Here is an 18,725-nt window from a genome sequence, read left to right as displayed (position 1 = left end):
CATCCTCAAATCACTTCACTCTATCCATTCATATTACATCTTCCTTCTCGGTACATATCAAACCAGACCTGCCATCGTCTTTCTGGTAAATTCAACTGATGGCATTCGTATTCTCTCGGAGCACATAGCTACTACAAGACAAATCAGTAACACATACTACATTGTACATTCAAAAACGTATTTGAATCAACGTTTCTTGACAGTACTATTCAGTACTACTATTATATAATTTTACAGACCATTAATGTCGTTGTGTTAATGGTATTAATGTTACAGACAAATCAAGCCATTTTACAAGGCTTCTTCAAACTATGAAGAAAAAACTAATATTTAAAAGAACTGAATGCTTTTTTCTTTCTTTTTTCTTTTTAATCAAAGCAGCATGTATTGCCAACAGGCCAAACTACATGACAAGGAAACACTGAACGAACAAAACTTGCCATAGACAAACAAAAACAAAAACAGACCATGTGGAACTGGAAAACAGAGCAGCAATTTTGTTATGTGTAAGGATATATAGCCATACTCTCACACCATGTCAAAAAAAACAAACAAGCACATATTGCACATTATATATATATAGAATAAAACAACTGTAACAATAATATTAGATATATATATATATATATATATATATATATATAGTATATATATATATATATATATATATATATATATATATATATATATATATATAAATACACCTCCATAAAAGATAAAAGCTATATTTAATTCTGGCTGCACACAGATAAGAAACATGGTCCAACAATGCAACTCAAGTTCAATTCAACTTTCTGTTGGGCAAAGACTCACCATTAATGACATAACCAGAAGTAATTTAGTTAAACAAAAATCCCCAAAAAATGGTGCTGAATGATTCTATGTTAAATTTAAACTGAAAATCTTGAGTTACTGTTTGGTTTCACCAACTTGCTTCATGAGGAGATGGATCAATTCCTCAATATGGTCAATCTGAAGAGGAAAATAAAAAAGTGGTGACTAGATGACATAAATTCAATGGTGTGGAAACCATGTATTTTGGCCTTTCCAGCTTTAAATTAAATGATAGACAGACATATCAAAAATATAGGTTCTAATAAATATAGGTTCCCCAACCTTTTTCTTTAGCTCCAGACAACAGCATGAGATGGGACCTGAAAAAGCAGACATCAAGCATATGAAATCATTTTCCACAAACAAAAACAACATCTGTACTTTACAGCTATTAAAGTCAGTCTCCATTCAGTTTTATTGTTTTTTGTTAAATGAGGTCAAAGTGAATGGTGATAAGACTGTCTTTATGCCCAATACTGTATATCTTTTGTGTTCCATGGAAGAAAGTCCAAAAGGTTTGGAACAACATGGAGCTGAGTAAATGACAATATTCATGTTGGTGTGAATTATTCCTTTAAGAGGATCACAGAAATCAGGAGTTGTTGGCTCTGCACAAGGCTGATACGCTCTTTGAAACAGACTGTTATTCATCACAACATCAGTAATTTAAGTGGATCGAATTTTATATCATGATAACGATATATCACGATCTAGTTAAATTTTTCCAAAAAATAAATAAATTACAAATTGGGTTATATATTTACAAAAAAAAATAGTAATGCCTTTAAAAAATAATAATGGAATTAAATACTTTATAAATGAAAACTACTTCCTCTTATATAATTTTCTCATTATTTTGAACTGGACAAATATAGTCACAGTAAAAATAAAAATCAATTGGTGGTATTCAAAAAGTGGTGATCAACCTTACCACAATGCTAAATATCACATTTCTGTCAGATGTTGTGGACTAGTATTATTATTATTATAGAACACTTCATAAGTCATCTCTGTAGACAATATTTCAATATCTGAAAGCAAAGGCGGTTTGATTTGTAATATCTAACGTTATTCAAACTGAATTTTATTAAGGGTGATGGTGTAGTTTAAACAATCTGCATGACTGATGACATAGTTTTAGCTGTTTTCCTCATCAGTGTTGGTTAGAATGCCAGGCTCGCAATTTGACTTCCTCCATAGTGCTTTTATCTTTCAATCTAGAAGCCTGCTGGACTCACGCGCACTTGCATGCTTCAGAGACGCTCGAGCGCAGAAGTCACGTGAAACATAGCGGAGTAATTCTGATGAAGCATATTCAAAACGCGTGATCAATGTCATTGAATTTGCTTCGCAAGCCTGAAATTTAATTTGGCGACTGCCAAAAAATTGTCAGTACCTGGAAAAACCCTGTTTCTTAAATTCACGTAAAGCCGCTCAGCCTTCAGAACGTGTACTGTGCTCGTGTTACGTGAATACAATGTGCACGTTTTTTGCCACATGGTGATGGTTTTGCATAACCACTGTAATCCAAAATGTATACCAGTTACCATATTTCTAAAGGTTGATCATGTCTACTGGTGTAATCGCCCACCCCTACTTGAACCCTTGCAAGTGACCAGCCTCTGAAACAACAATAATACCCACCACTGCTGCCCTTTGAGCTTGCAATGTTCTGTGACTCTGTGCATCCCACAACAGTCATTGCCTTGGTTGTGTTTTCTGAAATCAGACATAATAAAAATGTTAGACAACTGCTCCTCTGGATATGATGACAAGGCTCCTTGAAATAACACCTTTGGGTTACAGCTGAGAATACCAGGTGGAACTGCACCTGTGAACCAAAATGCCATTGGCTAAAAATGTGGAAACATTTTTGCACTGCAAAAAGTCTTTAACTGCTCACCTGTTTCCTCAAGCTTATGGCTGCTGACAATTGGGCTGGGCTGGCTTGGACCCTGATCTTCCAGAGCAGGCCTCTCAACATCTGCAGACTGAGTTTGATCAGCAGCCTTGTTTGAGCTGGCAGTCTGTGTCTGCCTCTGATCTGGATCATTTTTCTCCTGAATAGATAACACTGAGTTATCCTTGCTCGGTCCTTTCTGCAGAGCTCCAAGAATAATGGAGTTAATGTTTCTGTCAGTTTGGCCTGACTGCTGCTTAAGAGTTAGGAGGTTGAAGGTCCCATCAAAACCCTCCACAGATGCAAGGATGTCCCCGCTCAACTGAATCCCAAAGAGTTCCAAAATTTCAGTGGGCCACACAGTAGGGAAGTGATCTTTACCTGTGAAGAAAGCAACAATAATAAGTGGATAATGTTAAAGAGAAAAGTCATTCTGATCCACGATTTAAGATTGATGATTTATGTCCTGATACTCATTTAAACTTTGCTTTGTCTAACTGTAGCTCAGGTGGTACTCTTACCTGCTAGAGCACAACGGACAATCTGGAATGGATGCTGGAGAAGTTCTTTGGTGATGGGAAGGATATTGGAGATGGGGACTGTCTCCATGTTCCCAAAATCTACATAGATTACATGTGCATGCTTGCTTGTTACCTCCAAGACAACAGCTCTGTACCAGTTTTTGTCACCTGTATGAGAAAGTAAAATTTTCTTGGTGAAAAGACTGAATTAGTTATTTATGGCACAATAACAACACAACAAAAATATTTCATGAAAACCTAAGAAATTACAGACACAATGTGTACTTAAAATCTTAAAACCCTTTAAAAATAATTATTTAAAAATAAGCTTTTACCACTGTAGTTTAAAAGTGAGCATTGCACGACAGGTATGTAATTATTTAAAAGACATGGAATTACTAGCTTAGGCAGGAATTCCACCAATGCATCTGCACAAAAAGTCACACCTGGGACTTTTAAATAGTTATATAGAATGTTTCAATTGTTTGGCTGTCCAAATGTATTTTACAAGTTTCTCATGTCTATAAGATCATTAAGTATTTCTGAGGGTACTCAACACATCTATTCATAACATGTTGCATTTGTACTTTTTGGTTCACAGGTCCAACGTCTAAATTCTAATCTTAATAAACATTGGCATTCATCTGGTAACATAGCAAGAGGCTAGCTGACCTAAGTTGAACCACTTAAAATGTTTTTTAAGATTCCATACATGCAGATTATAGTGAACCACAACTAAAAGTCAAACTTACCTGAGAACTGTGCACAGCAGGCTGCTCCTTGTAAGGGGGGGCATTGGGCGGGAGGTGGCTGCCTGCTGCAGTACTTCTCAACATCATACATGACTGCTGTTAGTCCCCCTACATTCACTAGTGTTAAAACAAATCATCTTAAACTAAAAGCTGCATCATCATTACTTATGGTGATGCATGATTGGTTAATTATTCATTTGTATACATTTTTAACCATGTGTACATCATAACTGGGATTACTGCTGCTTAAAATGCTGCACAGTAGACACAAGTACAAACCTATTCCGGGATTCATTATATAAAAGAGACTAGGGCTGATTACTGCTGCCACCCGTGGCTGGAAAGTCTCACTGCAGGGCAGCTCCAATGTCTTCCAGTCCAAACTAAAAATGGCATCTAGGTAAGAGCGGACATTGTTTTACACCTTCACAAGAATAGCAAGGAAAATTACACATATTACTAATACTAGCAATTCTGCAACATAACACAAACGTTGATAAAGCTGATGTAATTTATTGATGTTCAAATTCACTCTTATCCAAACTTAATATGTAGAACATATAAGCAAGCCTAAGAGTGTAATATCTGTGGCACTATCAAAATGACACTGCAATATTGGCTCAACCAATGCTGTGGGATAACCTGCTTGTATAACCAAAGGAGAATGACAGTTTTCAGAAATCTGTTTGAAAATGGTGATTATATTTGCAATTCAGTTTGGTGACACAAGTGGTGCAGAAATACACACTTCCGCTTTAAAGCCATATATATATTAAAAAAAAACTGTAATAATGTCAACATGAACTCACTTGCCATGGTTCCCTCTGATGGGGCTTTGGCAGCTTCCATGTTGTTCACTTTAGCTGGCTCTACAGCAGGTGGATTCTGATCAGCAGGTTTAAGTGTGGGCAGAGCCTCAATCTGATTGGTGGGTTTAGTTGGCTTTAGTGGAGGTTGTTTCACAGGTCCATAAGGTTTGGCCAGTTGCTCAGAGATAAGCACAGCAGCAATGCTTTTTCCACTACTCTCCAACTGCATTCCATAACCGTTCTCTGTGATGGACAGTACTTTGCCACTCAATGGCTGACTGGCACACAGAGCCCGAAACCGGTGCACTGCCTCTTTATTCCACTGACCCTCAACTGGTTCCACTCCTGCATAAATATGGATTACTTACTGATATTATGGATGTCCCGATATCAGTGTGTGTGAGGTAGATGACAGAGAGCAGAGTGCTTATTCACTCTATAGTGTGCTGCACATAAAGACCAGGGCTCAAGATTAACGCCTGTCTGCTTGTTCAGGACAAGTGGATTTTTGAAGGAGCAAATTAAATAGAATTTTACGTACCTGACCACACAAGATGACAATAAAGATAAATTAACCACATGAAATTTGGCGAAGGATTGCAAGTACTGTGTATGTTCATAATACAGGTGAATCCTGCACACGTAACATTTAGCTGAGAATCCGTAAACCAATCCAAACAGATGAACAATTAAAATCCACAATATCTTCTTTGTAACAAGCTGTTAATCAAGAATACATTTCACGTTTTGTAGCAGATTAACTGAATTTAAAATGTTACAAATCTATAAACCTGGTAATTTGACATGAGAATGGCTGTGATGGATAGCCTGGTAGCCTGTAATTTTGACTTTGTTCCAAGGGCTAATTTATAGTCTTACTCTCCATTATGCAATTATTTATTAGGGTTTAATTGTACAAATGTTTTATTAGTCCTATTTATTGGTGATTTTAACTCATATACCTCTTGTTATGCATTTATTCCATGACATTGTATTTATAAATGGAGGAGAGGATTCATTTTAAAATAATGGTATGATAATTGCAAAGGAAAATATTGTATTTAAGACACCAACCACTAGGGGGAAAACAAAATGGACGAGAAGTGTTTGGAGCACATGGGACAAGATTACTTGCGCTGTTTGAGTGCAAAGGAAACTCTGCCTCCAATGTTGAGGGAGGGGAATTGGTACTGCTTTAGTACCTAAAACAGGTCTAGTTTAGACTTTATGCTAGCTTTTGAACACTATTAATTTGCACATTTTAAATCTCCAACAAATCTTTTTGGAATGCCATTCCTGCTTCCTGGTATGATCTCTCTGCCTTGGTCCCATCACAATGCCGTTGTACCTAGGACTGTCATTATCGATTATTTTGGTAATCTAAGAACTATTTTGTCAAAATGTAATTATCGACAATGACGACCACAAAAAATTGTTGAGCTTCTTTAAAGGAAACACTTCTGTGTAAAATGTATGCAGTTATATTTAATGCGTTGTAGCTTTATTAAAGTTCAATAATATGGAAGCAGGTCGTGTAAATAACTACAAAATCCAAAACTGGCATTTCTCTGTGCATTCAGCACCTCTTCTATGAGTTGCGTGAATGTCCCGATCAAAGGGGGAGAGATTGAAACTGCACCTGGCTGAGGCACACTCTGTCGCTGGGACACTCATCCCTCGAGTGCGCACGCTTAATGCATCTACATTACAACGTGATGGCTCGAGACTTATTGAATCATAATATGTAACTGTGCATTTCTTGAAGAAAATTGGCAATACATAGCTTTATTAATAAGAGAGTTTTTTTTGTGAGTTAAAGATGGATTGAAGTGAACAGAAAGGTCAGAGGGTAGTCTTCGCCCTATTATACACTGCAACAAATGTTTGATTTGTATTGGCTTGTTTTTCAAAATATAAATCTAAAACTCCTTTAAAACAACATACATTTTCTTTAGCAGCTATACTGCAGAAGAAAAAAAAATTATCTTAGAATTTTGAAGATAATATAAAAAAAAATATATTTCAATATCTAAAAATCCTTTAAAAAGAGATGCACTCACCTGAGAAGCAGCATATAACATATTTTGACTTGCTTTTAAAGAATAGATCTTGAATGAGTAGAATGCACTCGCAGAATTATAACCATGTGGAAAAATACACTTGTATACAAAATACGTTCTCGTAAAGCAAGTCTAAATATCTTATGTTGCTTCTCAAGTAATTTAAATGAAAAGCAAGAGAAAAACACATAGGATTTATAGGATAGCAATAGGATTTTTTGCAGTGAATATCTTTACTGAATTAAACCTAGTAAAAGGTATTTGTTTTCCCTTTAATTCAGTGAAAGTCATTTAGGTATTTTTAAAAGATGATTTTGTCCTATTTATTTTTCAGCACATTTAATACAACCATTTAAGTCGGGGCACAAGCAGAATAATTGTTTAAGAGCTAATGATTAATCATTGCAATAATCAATAAATAGTTGAATAATCATTCTAATAATCGTTGCTTAATTGATTATAAAAATAATCGTTAGTTGCAGCCTTGGTTGATGACAGGAGAGTCAAACCACTCCGTAAAGTGTTCTCCAGCAAATCCCAAAGACTTTCAAAGGGGTTAAGGTTAGGAATCTGTGGTGGCCAAATCATGAGTAAAAATTATTCCTCATGCTCCCTGAACCATTCTTTCACAGTTTGAGCCCGATTAATTTTGGCATTGTCATCCTGGAATATGCCCGTGCCGTCAGTGAAAAAAAAAATCTATGGATGGGAAAACCTGGTTATTCAGTACATTCAGGTAGTCTGCTGACTTCATTTTATTGCCATATATCATTGCTGAGCCAAGATCTGACACACTGAAGCAATCCCAGATCATAACACTTCCTTCAGAGGCTTGTACAGTACACTATGCATGATGAGTGCATCGTTTCATGTACTTCCCTTCTTACTCTTACGTGCACATCGCTTTGGAATTGTGTAAATCTGGACTCAGACCACATGACCATTTTCCATTGCTACACAGTCCAATCTTTATGCTCCCTAGGAAATTGAAGTTGTCATTTAACTAACAAGTGGCTTTCTTGGGTCCAAACAGCTGTTTAGTCCCAATCCTGTAAATTCTCGTTGCATTGTGCATGTGGAAATGCCCTTTCACTATTAAACATAGACGTGAGTTCTACTGTCGATTTTAATACAATGTCACATCACCAAGGTTTTAGAGATCTCTGTTCACAATCATTCAAGATTTTTTTCTGGCCACATTTATTCCGTGAAACTGACGGTTCACCACTATCCTTCCAGGTTTTAATAATACGTTGGACAGTTTTTAACTCAATTCCAGTGTTTTCAGCCATCTCCTTAGTTGTCTTCTTTGCTTGATGCAGACAAATAATTTGCCTCTTCTGAAAGTAACACAGTAACATCTTTTCAATGACCACGGTATTAGTCTTCCGACATGGTTGTTTAAGGAATGAGAAGCTACATTAGTTAGGGTTAAAATAATTGTTGCCAGCTGAAACAATAATCACTACAATAATGATCCAATCATGGGTTCTTAAGTATCTGCTTATTTAAATCCAACTGGCAACTTTTTTTTGGCCAGGCATTGTATGTGAAAACAAGCCATGGAAATTAAATATTTTCTCTTTTCAGAAGCAATGCCTGCTTACCAATCTTGTTTATCAAGGATGATTTGCATTCATGGTTGGACATTTTATGGAGATTAAAAAGCCATTTTGTTTGTTGTTTTTATCCATTACTTAATGTACATGCAACACGGAATAAAATATTAAAAGTATTCACATCATTGAGAGATGCACGTCTCCAATCATTTCTCCAAGCCAAAGACTTATATACACAGCTGTGTGGCTTTAACGGCTCATGTTGACTGACAGCATACAAAGCAGTGGCTTCATTCATTAAATAACATTCTCTGGATTCCCACATTGAGTTTTAGCTGATAATGGCCATAAACTATCAAATATTTAACAGAAGTGGGGCATTGCGAACCATTACAAACTTAATCATTGTGAAATCTAATTTACATGAGGAATGGTAATGAATGTACACAGAACAGAATACAAATTACAAATCAGCAGAAAATAACCTTTAAATTGTATGGATTCAGTCAGATTTACTGAGCAGAAAGTGTTTGTGCATCCATCAATGTGTGTGTGACTTTTTGCAAGTCCGACGGACATCTTTGTCATTACATTCTTAAATATTGCTTCATAAGAGGATATACTGCAAATTATTGTGTAGATAAATCGGTTTAGAGTGCATACCAATGTGTTTTTTGCGAAGTTCAGCGTGTCCCGAACAGAAACTAATGGCTCGCCTTCTCTCAAATCGCATGCAGATGAGCTTATTGCATGTATCAAGCGGGTCTGTGGAAACTGTGTGTCATCTTTTTGAGTTCGGTTGCATTTCTGAAGGGATGTTAGGGTTTTTCAGGTCCTGTATTTTTTATCAAATCTAAAGTGAAGTGCTGTCACACAGCTGACACCTCTTGTCATGGGTTTGGACCCTTGTTTGTGAACTGCATCACTTATTTTTTTTATTTATCGATTCTGCATTTATGTAATCAAGGAATTATTTTAATTGAGTAATCGTGACAGCACTAGTTGTACCGCTTCTCTATAAATGATAGGTGTAAAAATATTGCAGTTGTAATCAACAAAGCGGTCAACATTGTAAACGTGCAACACTGGCGCGATCTATAGTTTGCCGCCTTTTATATCATGGTTCTCCCTCATAAGTCATAATATAGCACACTTGACAAGAAATGCAGAGTTAGCAAAAATGTCCTATTTGAAGTAGGCAGGTATTTTCTCTGCCTTGTGAATGTCAATTTTAATTGTTTGTGATATTTAATTATTTGTGCATGCTAAACGTTTTTGATGAAGTCTCACTGTATTGTATTTTAAAAAAAATAATTAAAAATTCAGGTAGCGGAGAGGACAGAGAACGAAGTATAATCATACTCTGTCTCCAATATATGCTATCGGGACATTCCTAATTGATATGTTAAGTGGATGACATCTTAGGCTTGTGGCCATACACATGCAGATCCAAGAGATAGAAACAAGAGAAAGCAAACCTTCAAGCCAGCAGCGTATTGCCTGGAAAGGCAGTTTGAGCAGGTTGGGGGAGATGGCTTTTAGATGCGCTGCCTCCACCTCACAGGAGTTCCCATAGTCCACAAAATAAACTCTGGCCTTTCCCTCTCCACAAACTTCTAGTACCTTTGCCCTGTACCACTGACAATCCCCTGCCAAAAAATAAATAAATAAAAAGACATTGAAAATTCTATATCAGTTTTCATGTACAATTTAAATCAAATTTGATTCTGGTATTGTCATTTAAAACCGAAATAAATTTTTCAATTATCAAACCATGGTGGCACTATACAACAAAATGTTTTCATGTAGTTCTATAGTTTTGCACCATTGCAAACAGCTCACTAGGGTTCCCAAACCTTGCCCAATACATTAAGACTTTTTGTTCATGACTACTGGATAAGACCTTTAGTAATTTTATTGAATTTGTAACCAGTTAAAAAATATTTTACAACTGAGCATAACTAGAATATCTTCTCTGCAGAAATGTACAAAATTCATGATAGAAATTTCCATTACTTAATATTTTATTAATTTCCAGGCCTCTTAAGTCACCATTTAATTCCCTGATATTTCTATTTCTTCAATGACCTTGAGAACCCTGTCACTAATAAATGTAGAGTAAATGTTATAGTGGGAATTCATGTGAAGCCATTTCAAATAATATCTAGGGATAAATATTAATACGGATTTCTCGATTAGATTCAGATTAAAATGTTCTCGATTTGATATCAAATATTGATTAATAAGGGTATATTTCAGTGAAAATTTTCATTTTGCTAACATATGAAAGTAATTATCTCCCAGATAATGCTGGTAATTTATACCGGGGACCTCCTCACGAAGTACATTATGAAAATATGAATTTTACTAATTATATTTGATAAGTTAATCATTTTGATCACATTAGATAAAAAACAAAACAGTACTGCCTCTTTAAGAAAACCTGCTGTTCTGTAAAGAGCATTCGTAAATGAGCGCATGTAAACGAGGACTCGAATGGTTTTACTTCAGCTGTGCTATGCATGGAGAATTAAATGTTTATTTTGTTGTTTTTGATCAACAACCAACTATAAATAGGTTTTCAAATAGAAATTTTCGGTGGCCTGGGTAGTTCAGTGAGTAAAGATGCTGACTACCACCCCTGGAGTAACGAGTTCGAATCCAGGGCGTGCCGAGTGACTCCAGCAAGGTCTCTAGGGCTGCCCCTGACCAAAGATTTCCCTTGACGACAAATAGGCGTTAATTTACGCCATTGGTCGACTAGTCGCACGTTTATAATATTAATTTAATTACTTAAATATATATATATTTTGGGGGGCATCAGAAAATGGTTTGAGTTCCAGGACTGAGAAACAATGTTATAAGTAACATTGCTAACACTGTTCTATACAGAGAAATACTAAAATGTAATAATATAGATTTTACAAACACACACATGAAGCGAGCCACAGCGACACCGGCAGAAGCGGTAATGATTTTGAATGTGTTGGAAAAACCAGCAAGGAGACTGTCTGAACATTTTGTTAATTTATAGTGAGAAATGCACATTAGGGTTGCGCCAACAGACTCTGGGATCAACGATGGTCAGAGTGATCACCAATAGCTGACGCCTTTGAGGATGTCAAGATGATATTTGGCTCGTTTTCCCATTAACGTATAACATTATTTTTATTATTAGGCTATTATTATCATCAAATTAATCTTACAATAATTTGTCCATAGACACGCGCAAGAAAAACACTTCATTAAATTTTTAAGAACAGAAAAGCTGCCTCTATGCGCATGTATGTATGTAGTCCATAATACCAAAAAAAAAAAACATTTTAAAATAGAAATGAATATCTGAATAGATGTTTCAGAAAAAGAAAAAAAAAAAGAGATATACGTCACCTGTGAACAGAGCACAACAGGGTTCTCCCACAGTGGGGGTAAAGGGAGCTTTCTCTGACTCACAATACTTCATAAGCTCAAAGGACAACTCTGTCAGGCTGTGTACATCTGCTTAAAAAAACAAAACAAAAAACCACAAGAAAAAACTGTCTAAATCAAAAACTTGATAAGTATAAAGAACAATGTAAAAAGAACAACAAGGATGATAACCACACCTGCCCCACTGTAGTTGTAACAGTAGAATTCACCAAGGCTTTTCAGAGTACTGATCACCAGCTCCACATTCTGGCCATCAGAGGGAAGTTCAGCACAAGTCCACTCCATCTTCTCAACAGCAGGGCCACTGAGGGCTAGAATAAAAGAGAAAATATCCATCGTCCTTTCAAAATGTATGGGGAGGGGAGGGGGTTAAAGTCTCTCCGCACTTACATGGCATTTCAGGGATGGATTCTTGAGCTGGTTCTTTGTTCTCAGTCTCCACACTTTCAGTTGCAGCATAACCCATGTTAACCAACAGTTCAGTGACATTAGTCTGAGGGTCACTGGTCTCATCGATCATGGACACCAGAGCCCTACCTTCCTTCTTACCCAGAATCTCAACCCGAACGAAGCGGTTGCAGACTAAACGTTTCACCATCAAGGTGGCCTCCTCTGACCAGGTGCCTAAGGAAGGCTTGATGCCTGAAACACCACCAATATGTTAACATGGCAGAGGACATTAACCCTGCTGGACTTTTGGAGGCTCAGTATACACAGACTTGCATTAATACTAGCACAAACAGGACACTGAGTGGATGAGTCATTGTACTGTACCTGCTAGAGAACAAGGGATTGCTTGAGTTGGTAAAGCCAACAGCTCCATGCTGATGGGTCGCAGACGATTTAACTCAACTTCCTCTGAGTTGCCAAAGTCTACGTAACCGACACACACGCGTTCCTCAGAGGAATATGCTAGCACTTTAGCCCTGTACCACTGGTTATCCTCTGTAATGTATTAGGAGGTAAATTACATTAACCATACATGCATAGATTGCTTGTGACATTAAACATCTACAAAACGCTACAAAAACACCCCTACACTGTAATTTGAAATTAACAGAATTCCTTAAAAATGAATATCAAAATCTTGGGAGATTCAGTTTTCAGATCATTATACATTCATACTTCCATTGTTTTAAGATAATGTTCTCACCAGAGAAGAGCGAGCAGCAGACCGATCCTGGAGCAGGTCTGAAGTTCTCACTAGCTTGAGTGTTTAAGCAGTGCTCCCTCAAATTCATCTGCAACTGCTGGATTACACCTGCACACAGGAGGTAATTCCAATAAGAACACATTAGACACACAGAAAGCCTACTAAAAAGTAAAGTACAGTTCAGAAAGTAGTTACTTTATTAGCAGGCAAAGAATAAAAAATTATGCTGAAACTTTGCATCTAGTAATATGAAATTATGTGCAACAATTAGTTATGATAACATTTGTGTGCAGTGCTTCAAATAGCAAGAAAAAAAGCATAATTTAAACTAAAAATCCAATTTCAATCTAATGCAACACAGAATGTCTTTATGCCCACTCCCTCAATCCAAAAAAAAAAAAAAAAAAAAAAAAAAAGGGAATTCAAATAAATACAGCTTCTTTTACCTGTGTGAAGGTATATAATCTATGCACTAATGATGATGATAATGGAGGCAAACACAACATTGTGACTTTTTTTTTTTAGGTAAAATGTTGCTTTAATAAAAAAGTAGAAAGCTCACTGGCATTCTCAAGCTTCTGACAGAGGATCTCTGAGGGGGATTGGAGGTGGGTGACAATGGCTGTGAATGTGTCACCCAATCCCTGAGTCAAAGACTCTGGAGGTCTGGCTTCAGAGTTCTCACTCTTTCCTCCAGACAAACGTTTGAAGTTCTCAAAGGATGCTGTCAGCAGAGAATCTAAAGACAGACATGATTATAAATTGGTGAAGAAATGAATGAATCATTCGATGACAATGACTCTGGTTCAATAAGCAACTCACTGATGTCATGTTCAGTCTTTGGTTCAACAGGAGTCTCCTCCTTAATGGCATAGCCTTGGTCTATTAGGAAAGTGCTTAGGTATTTACCTGTGGAACAGATAGAAAATTAACATCTTATGGTGGTTTAAACAATACCTCTAATTAATCAAACATCTCAAACTATTAATACCCTACCAAGCATGCTAAGAGGAGCATCTACTGCAAGAAGAGCTCCATCATTTGTGATGTCCACCACTGCAAAAGTGAGGCTTTTTCCAGCAAGTAGCTGTTTAACAGCAATAGTGCATTCACTTGTCCAACTTCCTGTCAGATGCGTTACCCCGGCAACACAACACTGCAAAGCCTGTAAAAATACAAAGATATTCTTGTAACTTCCGCTTGTCAATGCTTACATTAGTTTAATCCTCCATTATGAAAAGGAGATTGAACTCACAAAAGGTGGTGCAGCATCTATCTTGGCAGAAAGAGGCCTTGTGTTGTCAAGTGAAACGGTCTCCTCATTTCCAAAGTCGATGTAAAATACACTAGCAGTTTTGCGGCCGACATCGACTGACTGAACCTCAGCTCGATACCAGTTCTAAAACAGTGTGAAAAGACCAAACTAAGCACAAAAACTAAGTGCAGTTTATGGTTCAAGCAGAATAAAGGTATTGATCTATTAAACGGTGCATTGATTTAAGACCACCCACATGCATAGTTCACTGAAAATCAGTTTATTGTGGTATTCTGACAAATTTATTTCCAATGTAATTATTTGCCTGACCCGATCAATAGAAAATTTAACAGCACAGAGTTCCCCAATTTCAGGTGTGTACTCGGCAGCATATGAAGTGCCATAGGTCTTCTGGAGCTCTTCGCTGATGTTTTTCAGGGACTCCATCATCTCAACTGATTGGAGGTGGATGTAGAACTTCCCAGGGTTCCTCATTTCAATTACCACACCCTGAAAAAATATCCACAGTAAGACACCATTTGCATATAGATAAAGCAATACAGGACAAAACACAAATATACCTGTATCTCAACTCCTTTAGAAACATTATTCTTGGGTAAATCACCCTGATACAATCTCTTTGGCTGTAATTCTGTGTAGTTGTCCTGTAAAACAAGACAGAAAGCCTGAAAGTTTCTGATGGAATAGCTGAACTATAAGCATGTGTAAGGTTATTATGGCAATACCTTGGCTTGAAGGACACCAAGTGCATTTCCACAAGGCACAGCTGTTGATTCCTTTGCTTTTTCACTGAAAAAACAAAGTAAAACAAGGGAAACAAATCTACATGAGCATTTTCCTTTATAAAACTTTAAAACAAACAATCCCAGAAAGTACCTGGTGAATTCTGAATCTCTAGGTTTGCAAACATGTCGATGAGCTTTCCAGTCCTCTGTCTGACAAGCTACAGAACAGTAGCAGGTCTTTTTACAACGTGTGCACCTGAAGTTACCTAAAATAGGAAAAAAGAAGAGCTGTTCACTGCTCATCAACTATCCAAATTTGAGAAAGAAAATCCAGTTAAATGCAAGATGAATACTGAAATCTAGCAGAGAATTTCAAACCTACCCTGGTGACTGCAGTAGTTGCACAACTTCACTAGTGGGCTCAACACCATCTCTGCTGTCTGTGGAGACAAAAATTATCCATACTGTGAACAGAGGCTCTTTGTTTTAATAATTTTATTATTATTATGTTAAGTCAAAAATTTATCAAAACAGGGAAGAGACAACACTAATTCTTATTATATGCCCCGAAATTAAAGGCACTGTAAAATGCAGATGAACACATTTGTGACTGCACATTCCATCTTTGAAGTCAAAGTAGCAACATTACTTGGCAACTGCAAACTGACTATACTGCAGCCTATAATAAATGAACTTTTTTTTTTTACAAGGTGGAAAACTTTTAATTCTGATTATTAATTTTAATTCAATGTAACTATATAGTGAACACTGGTGTCTTTACTGGTGTTTTATATGCTACATATAGTTGTGGGTAACATTATTTTAAGGGCAAAGATCAAACAAGATCAAGCAGGGGTGGGGAAAATTTCTCTCAATTAAGGGCTATTTCAGTCTTTACGAAATTATTCGCAGGCCATACAATTGCTTGCAATTTATGATTGTGGGTTGAAATTAATGTACGCATTCCGTTACATGCTCACACACCAAAAACACTAAAAGGTCTGTCTATTATACAAGATTTTGTGTTGTTATTAGGTGATGCACCGAAATGAAAAACTACTATATTTTTTTTAATACCCATTTTAAAATAGATTTTTTTTTTTTTCAATACAATTGTATTAATATTATACTTTTTAATTAATTTCATGAATTTAATTAATCTGAATTGAAAAACTACAAATCAATAAAATGTAACACCAAAATTGGACAGAAAATGTATTATAACAATATTACATATAATATTCTTTATTCAGTTCTTTAACAATCAAATTTAAAAGATTTTTATTTTTTTTTACCAATTATCTAAATAATGTAACATTCTAGAAAACTAATGATATGCAAAACAGCAGTCAAGTAATTAATTTAGCAGCGCTATAGCTGTATAGTATAATAACATCTTGCAAATACAAAAAGTTTAAATATGCTACACAGTCATTTTAATGATAACAACAGGCAGAACACAGAACGGCAGAGGGACTCTATTCTGTTTAAGTAAACGTATTTCCACTTTAATATAAAATGATTGTGCAAAACAACAGTGCAAAATAGCAGTAATTGAACTAAAGTCAAACTCAACTGTAAACGACAGATGAAGCCTCAAGTGAAGAACAAAGTTTTGCACGGCTAAACAAATTTGCTACACAGCAAATTGGAAAATAAAACATTTCACAGCAAATTAAGTGGCAGGTTTCTCTTCAAGAACAAAAGTTGCTCAGCTTTCTGGCAACTCAAGTACATGAGATGCTGCACTGAATAGTCTCTCTCTCTCTCTGTGCAGGTGCTTGTGCAGAAAAATACCTGCATGCAATCCACGCAAGCAATGGAACGCGATCGTTTGTTCATGCGCCAGTAGTCAAGAGGATTGTCGCGTTCGCAATATGAGCGTGTAGCGATTGACTGTGTTCCGCAACTGACTGTTTGGTCCTTGAATAATGTATAACGTGCGAGGAAGGGCACCCGGTGGAATTTCTGGTGCCCTCCTAGGGAGTTGGTGCCCTATGCAGACTGCTTAGTATGCGTATAGGTTGCGGCGGTACTGCTTATTAGTATTATATAGTATTTCCACACCGTTGACATCGGCCTTTGCTTGGCAGCGCCGTGATTATGATTAGATCGATCGAGAGTGAAACCTGAGCACTGAGGGGAGGGGAGGCATATATATCGGCTCATATCGGTTCAATTTTCGTCCGAAAATGTTCGGTGGCCGAAATTTCGGTGCATCCCTAGTTGTTATCATTTAAAATAATTTGTAAACATTATTGCTTTTCAAATATATCTCAAATGGCCTCGTGGGCCTTATACAGCCCTGACATTGGAAGCTCCAAAAATCACAGATAGTCAGCATAAACATCATCGATACGACTCCAGCAGTGAAATTAAAGCTTTGGTGCAAAAAATATAAATATTTAAGTACTTTTTAACTATAATACAACGCTTCCAATGATTCACGAGAGGGTGGAGATCACGCGGTCTCTCGGTTGACATGTAGACGTAATCTCATGTTCTCCTCATCAGTTGAACATCAAGGATAAGCACTCAAATGCACCACTGTGAGTAAAGAAACAGATAAATACAGACCTAAACCAAAGCAATAAATCTTCTCTACACCGTTTCTTCTACTCACTTGTAAACAGCACAGCTCTTCCATGTGTGTCGCACGTGCCTCAGTTCTCATGTGCCAACTTGATTACATCACACGTTCACTGCTGACAGGAAGCGATGATTTAGAGTTTTAAAATGTACTTACATATTGATCTTTTTTGCACCAAAAGCATGTCGCTTTAGAAGGCATTCATTTAACAGCTGGACTCGTTTATGCTGCCTTATCAGTGATATTTGGAGCTTCAAAAGTTGGATCACCATCCACTTGCATTTTAAGGACCTACTGAGCCAAGATATTTCTCATATTTTCTTCAAATATGTTCTGGTGAAGAAAGTCATACACACCTGGGATATCATGAAGGTGAGTAAATTATTTTGAAATAAATGTTCATTTTTGGCAGAACTATCACTTTAAGAGGGTTTTAGGCACTTCACTTTGCAACAAGCCTACGGACACCCCTTATCCGTGGTAAAACCACTGTAACACATCTCCTCTCTTGGCTTACCGCACGCAATACCACAACATACATACATCAGAACTGTTCTTTGCAGAAATCCCATTGTTCTCTTTTCTGACAGCATTGCCTTTAGGACCTTAAGTATAATAAGAAAAGCTCTAATTACAAACAAATCTAATCAATGACATGGACATCTACATGTTAAAGACATGTAACTCTCACCCGCTAGAACTTCACTTGCTAGAAGCTGCTCTTGAGTAGGTTCATGAACCGCTGGGGCTGGGCTTGTAGGTTTAAATGAACCCGGACCAGTCGCAGGTCTTCTCAGGGGGAGATTTGGTCTCATCATGGTTGGGTTGAAGGCCCGATTCATTCTACCCGTCTCTCTCACTGTGGTGAAACTCAACTATGATTAGACTGCACAGGTATTTCTTTGTGTGTGCACATAATGCAATGTCAAATCCTGCTCTCGGAGAACTACCTTCCTGCAGTTTACTTCAAACTCTGCTCTAATACACCTGCCTATCATATTGAAGTGAACCCAAATCATAATTAGCTGTTTCAGGTGTATTTGGTTAGAACTGGATGTACTACAGACAAATTGCTCTCCAACAGGTAGGGAAGACTATGGAGATCATGCCTATTCGA

The 18,725-nt window shown here is 36.8% G+C and overlaps 1 protein-coding gene across 1 annotated transcript; it reads right to left on the bottom strand.

Moving 5' to 3' along the window:
- Positions 1-909: 909 nt before the first annotated feature.
- Positions 910-18,450, bottom strand: LOC127633164 (tudor domain-containing protein 1-like). The gene is given in 25 exon segments (XM_052112044.1): positions 910-972; positions 1,117-1,154; positions 2,479-2,553; positions 2,738-3,115; positions 3,256-3,423; positions 4,008-4,124; positions 4,287-4,403; positions 4,817-5,161; positions 9,914-10,084; positions 11,826-11,933; positions 12,041-12,175; positions 12,255-12,506; positions 12,639-12,809; positions 13,018-13,125; positions 13,580-13,756; positions 13,840-13,926; positions 14,014-14,182; positions 14,273-14,416; positions 14,603-14,782; positions 14,854-14,937; positions 15,019-15,082; positions 15,170-15,284; positions 15,401-15,482; positions 18,152-18,213; positions 18,300-18,450. Coding segments are annotated over 25 exon segments (3,561 nt in total).
- Positions 18,451-18,725: the final 275 nt, after the last annotated feature.

The sequence above is a fragment of the Xyrauchen texanus genome, chromosome 40, assembly GCF_025860055.1.
Source record: "Xyrauchen texanus isolate HMW12.3.18 chromosome 40, RBS_HiC_50CHRs, whole genome shotgun sequence".
NCBI classification, from domain to species: domain Eukaryota; kingdom Metazoa; phylum Chordata; class Actinopteri; order Cypriniformes; family Catostomidae; genus Xyrauchen; species Xyrauchen texanus.
Note: the sequence above shows the minus strand (reverse complement) of the source record. Positions and strands in the feature narration are given on the sequence as shown.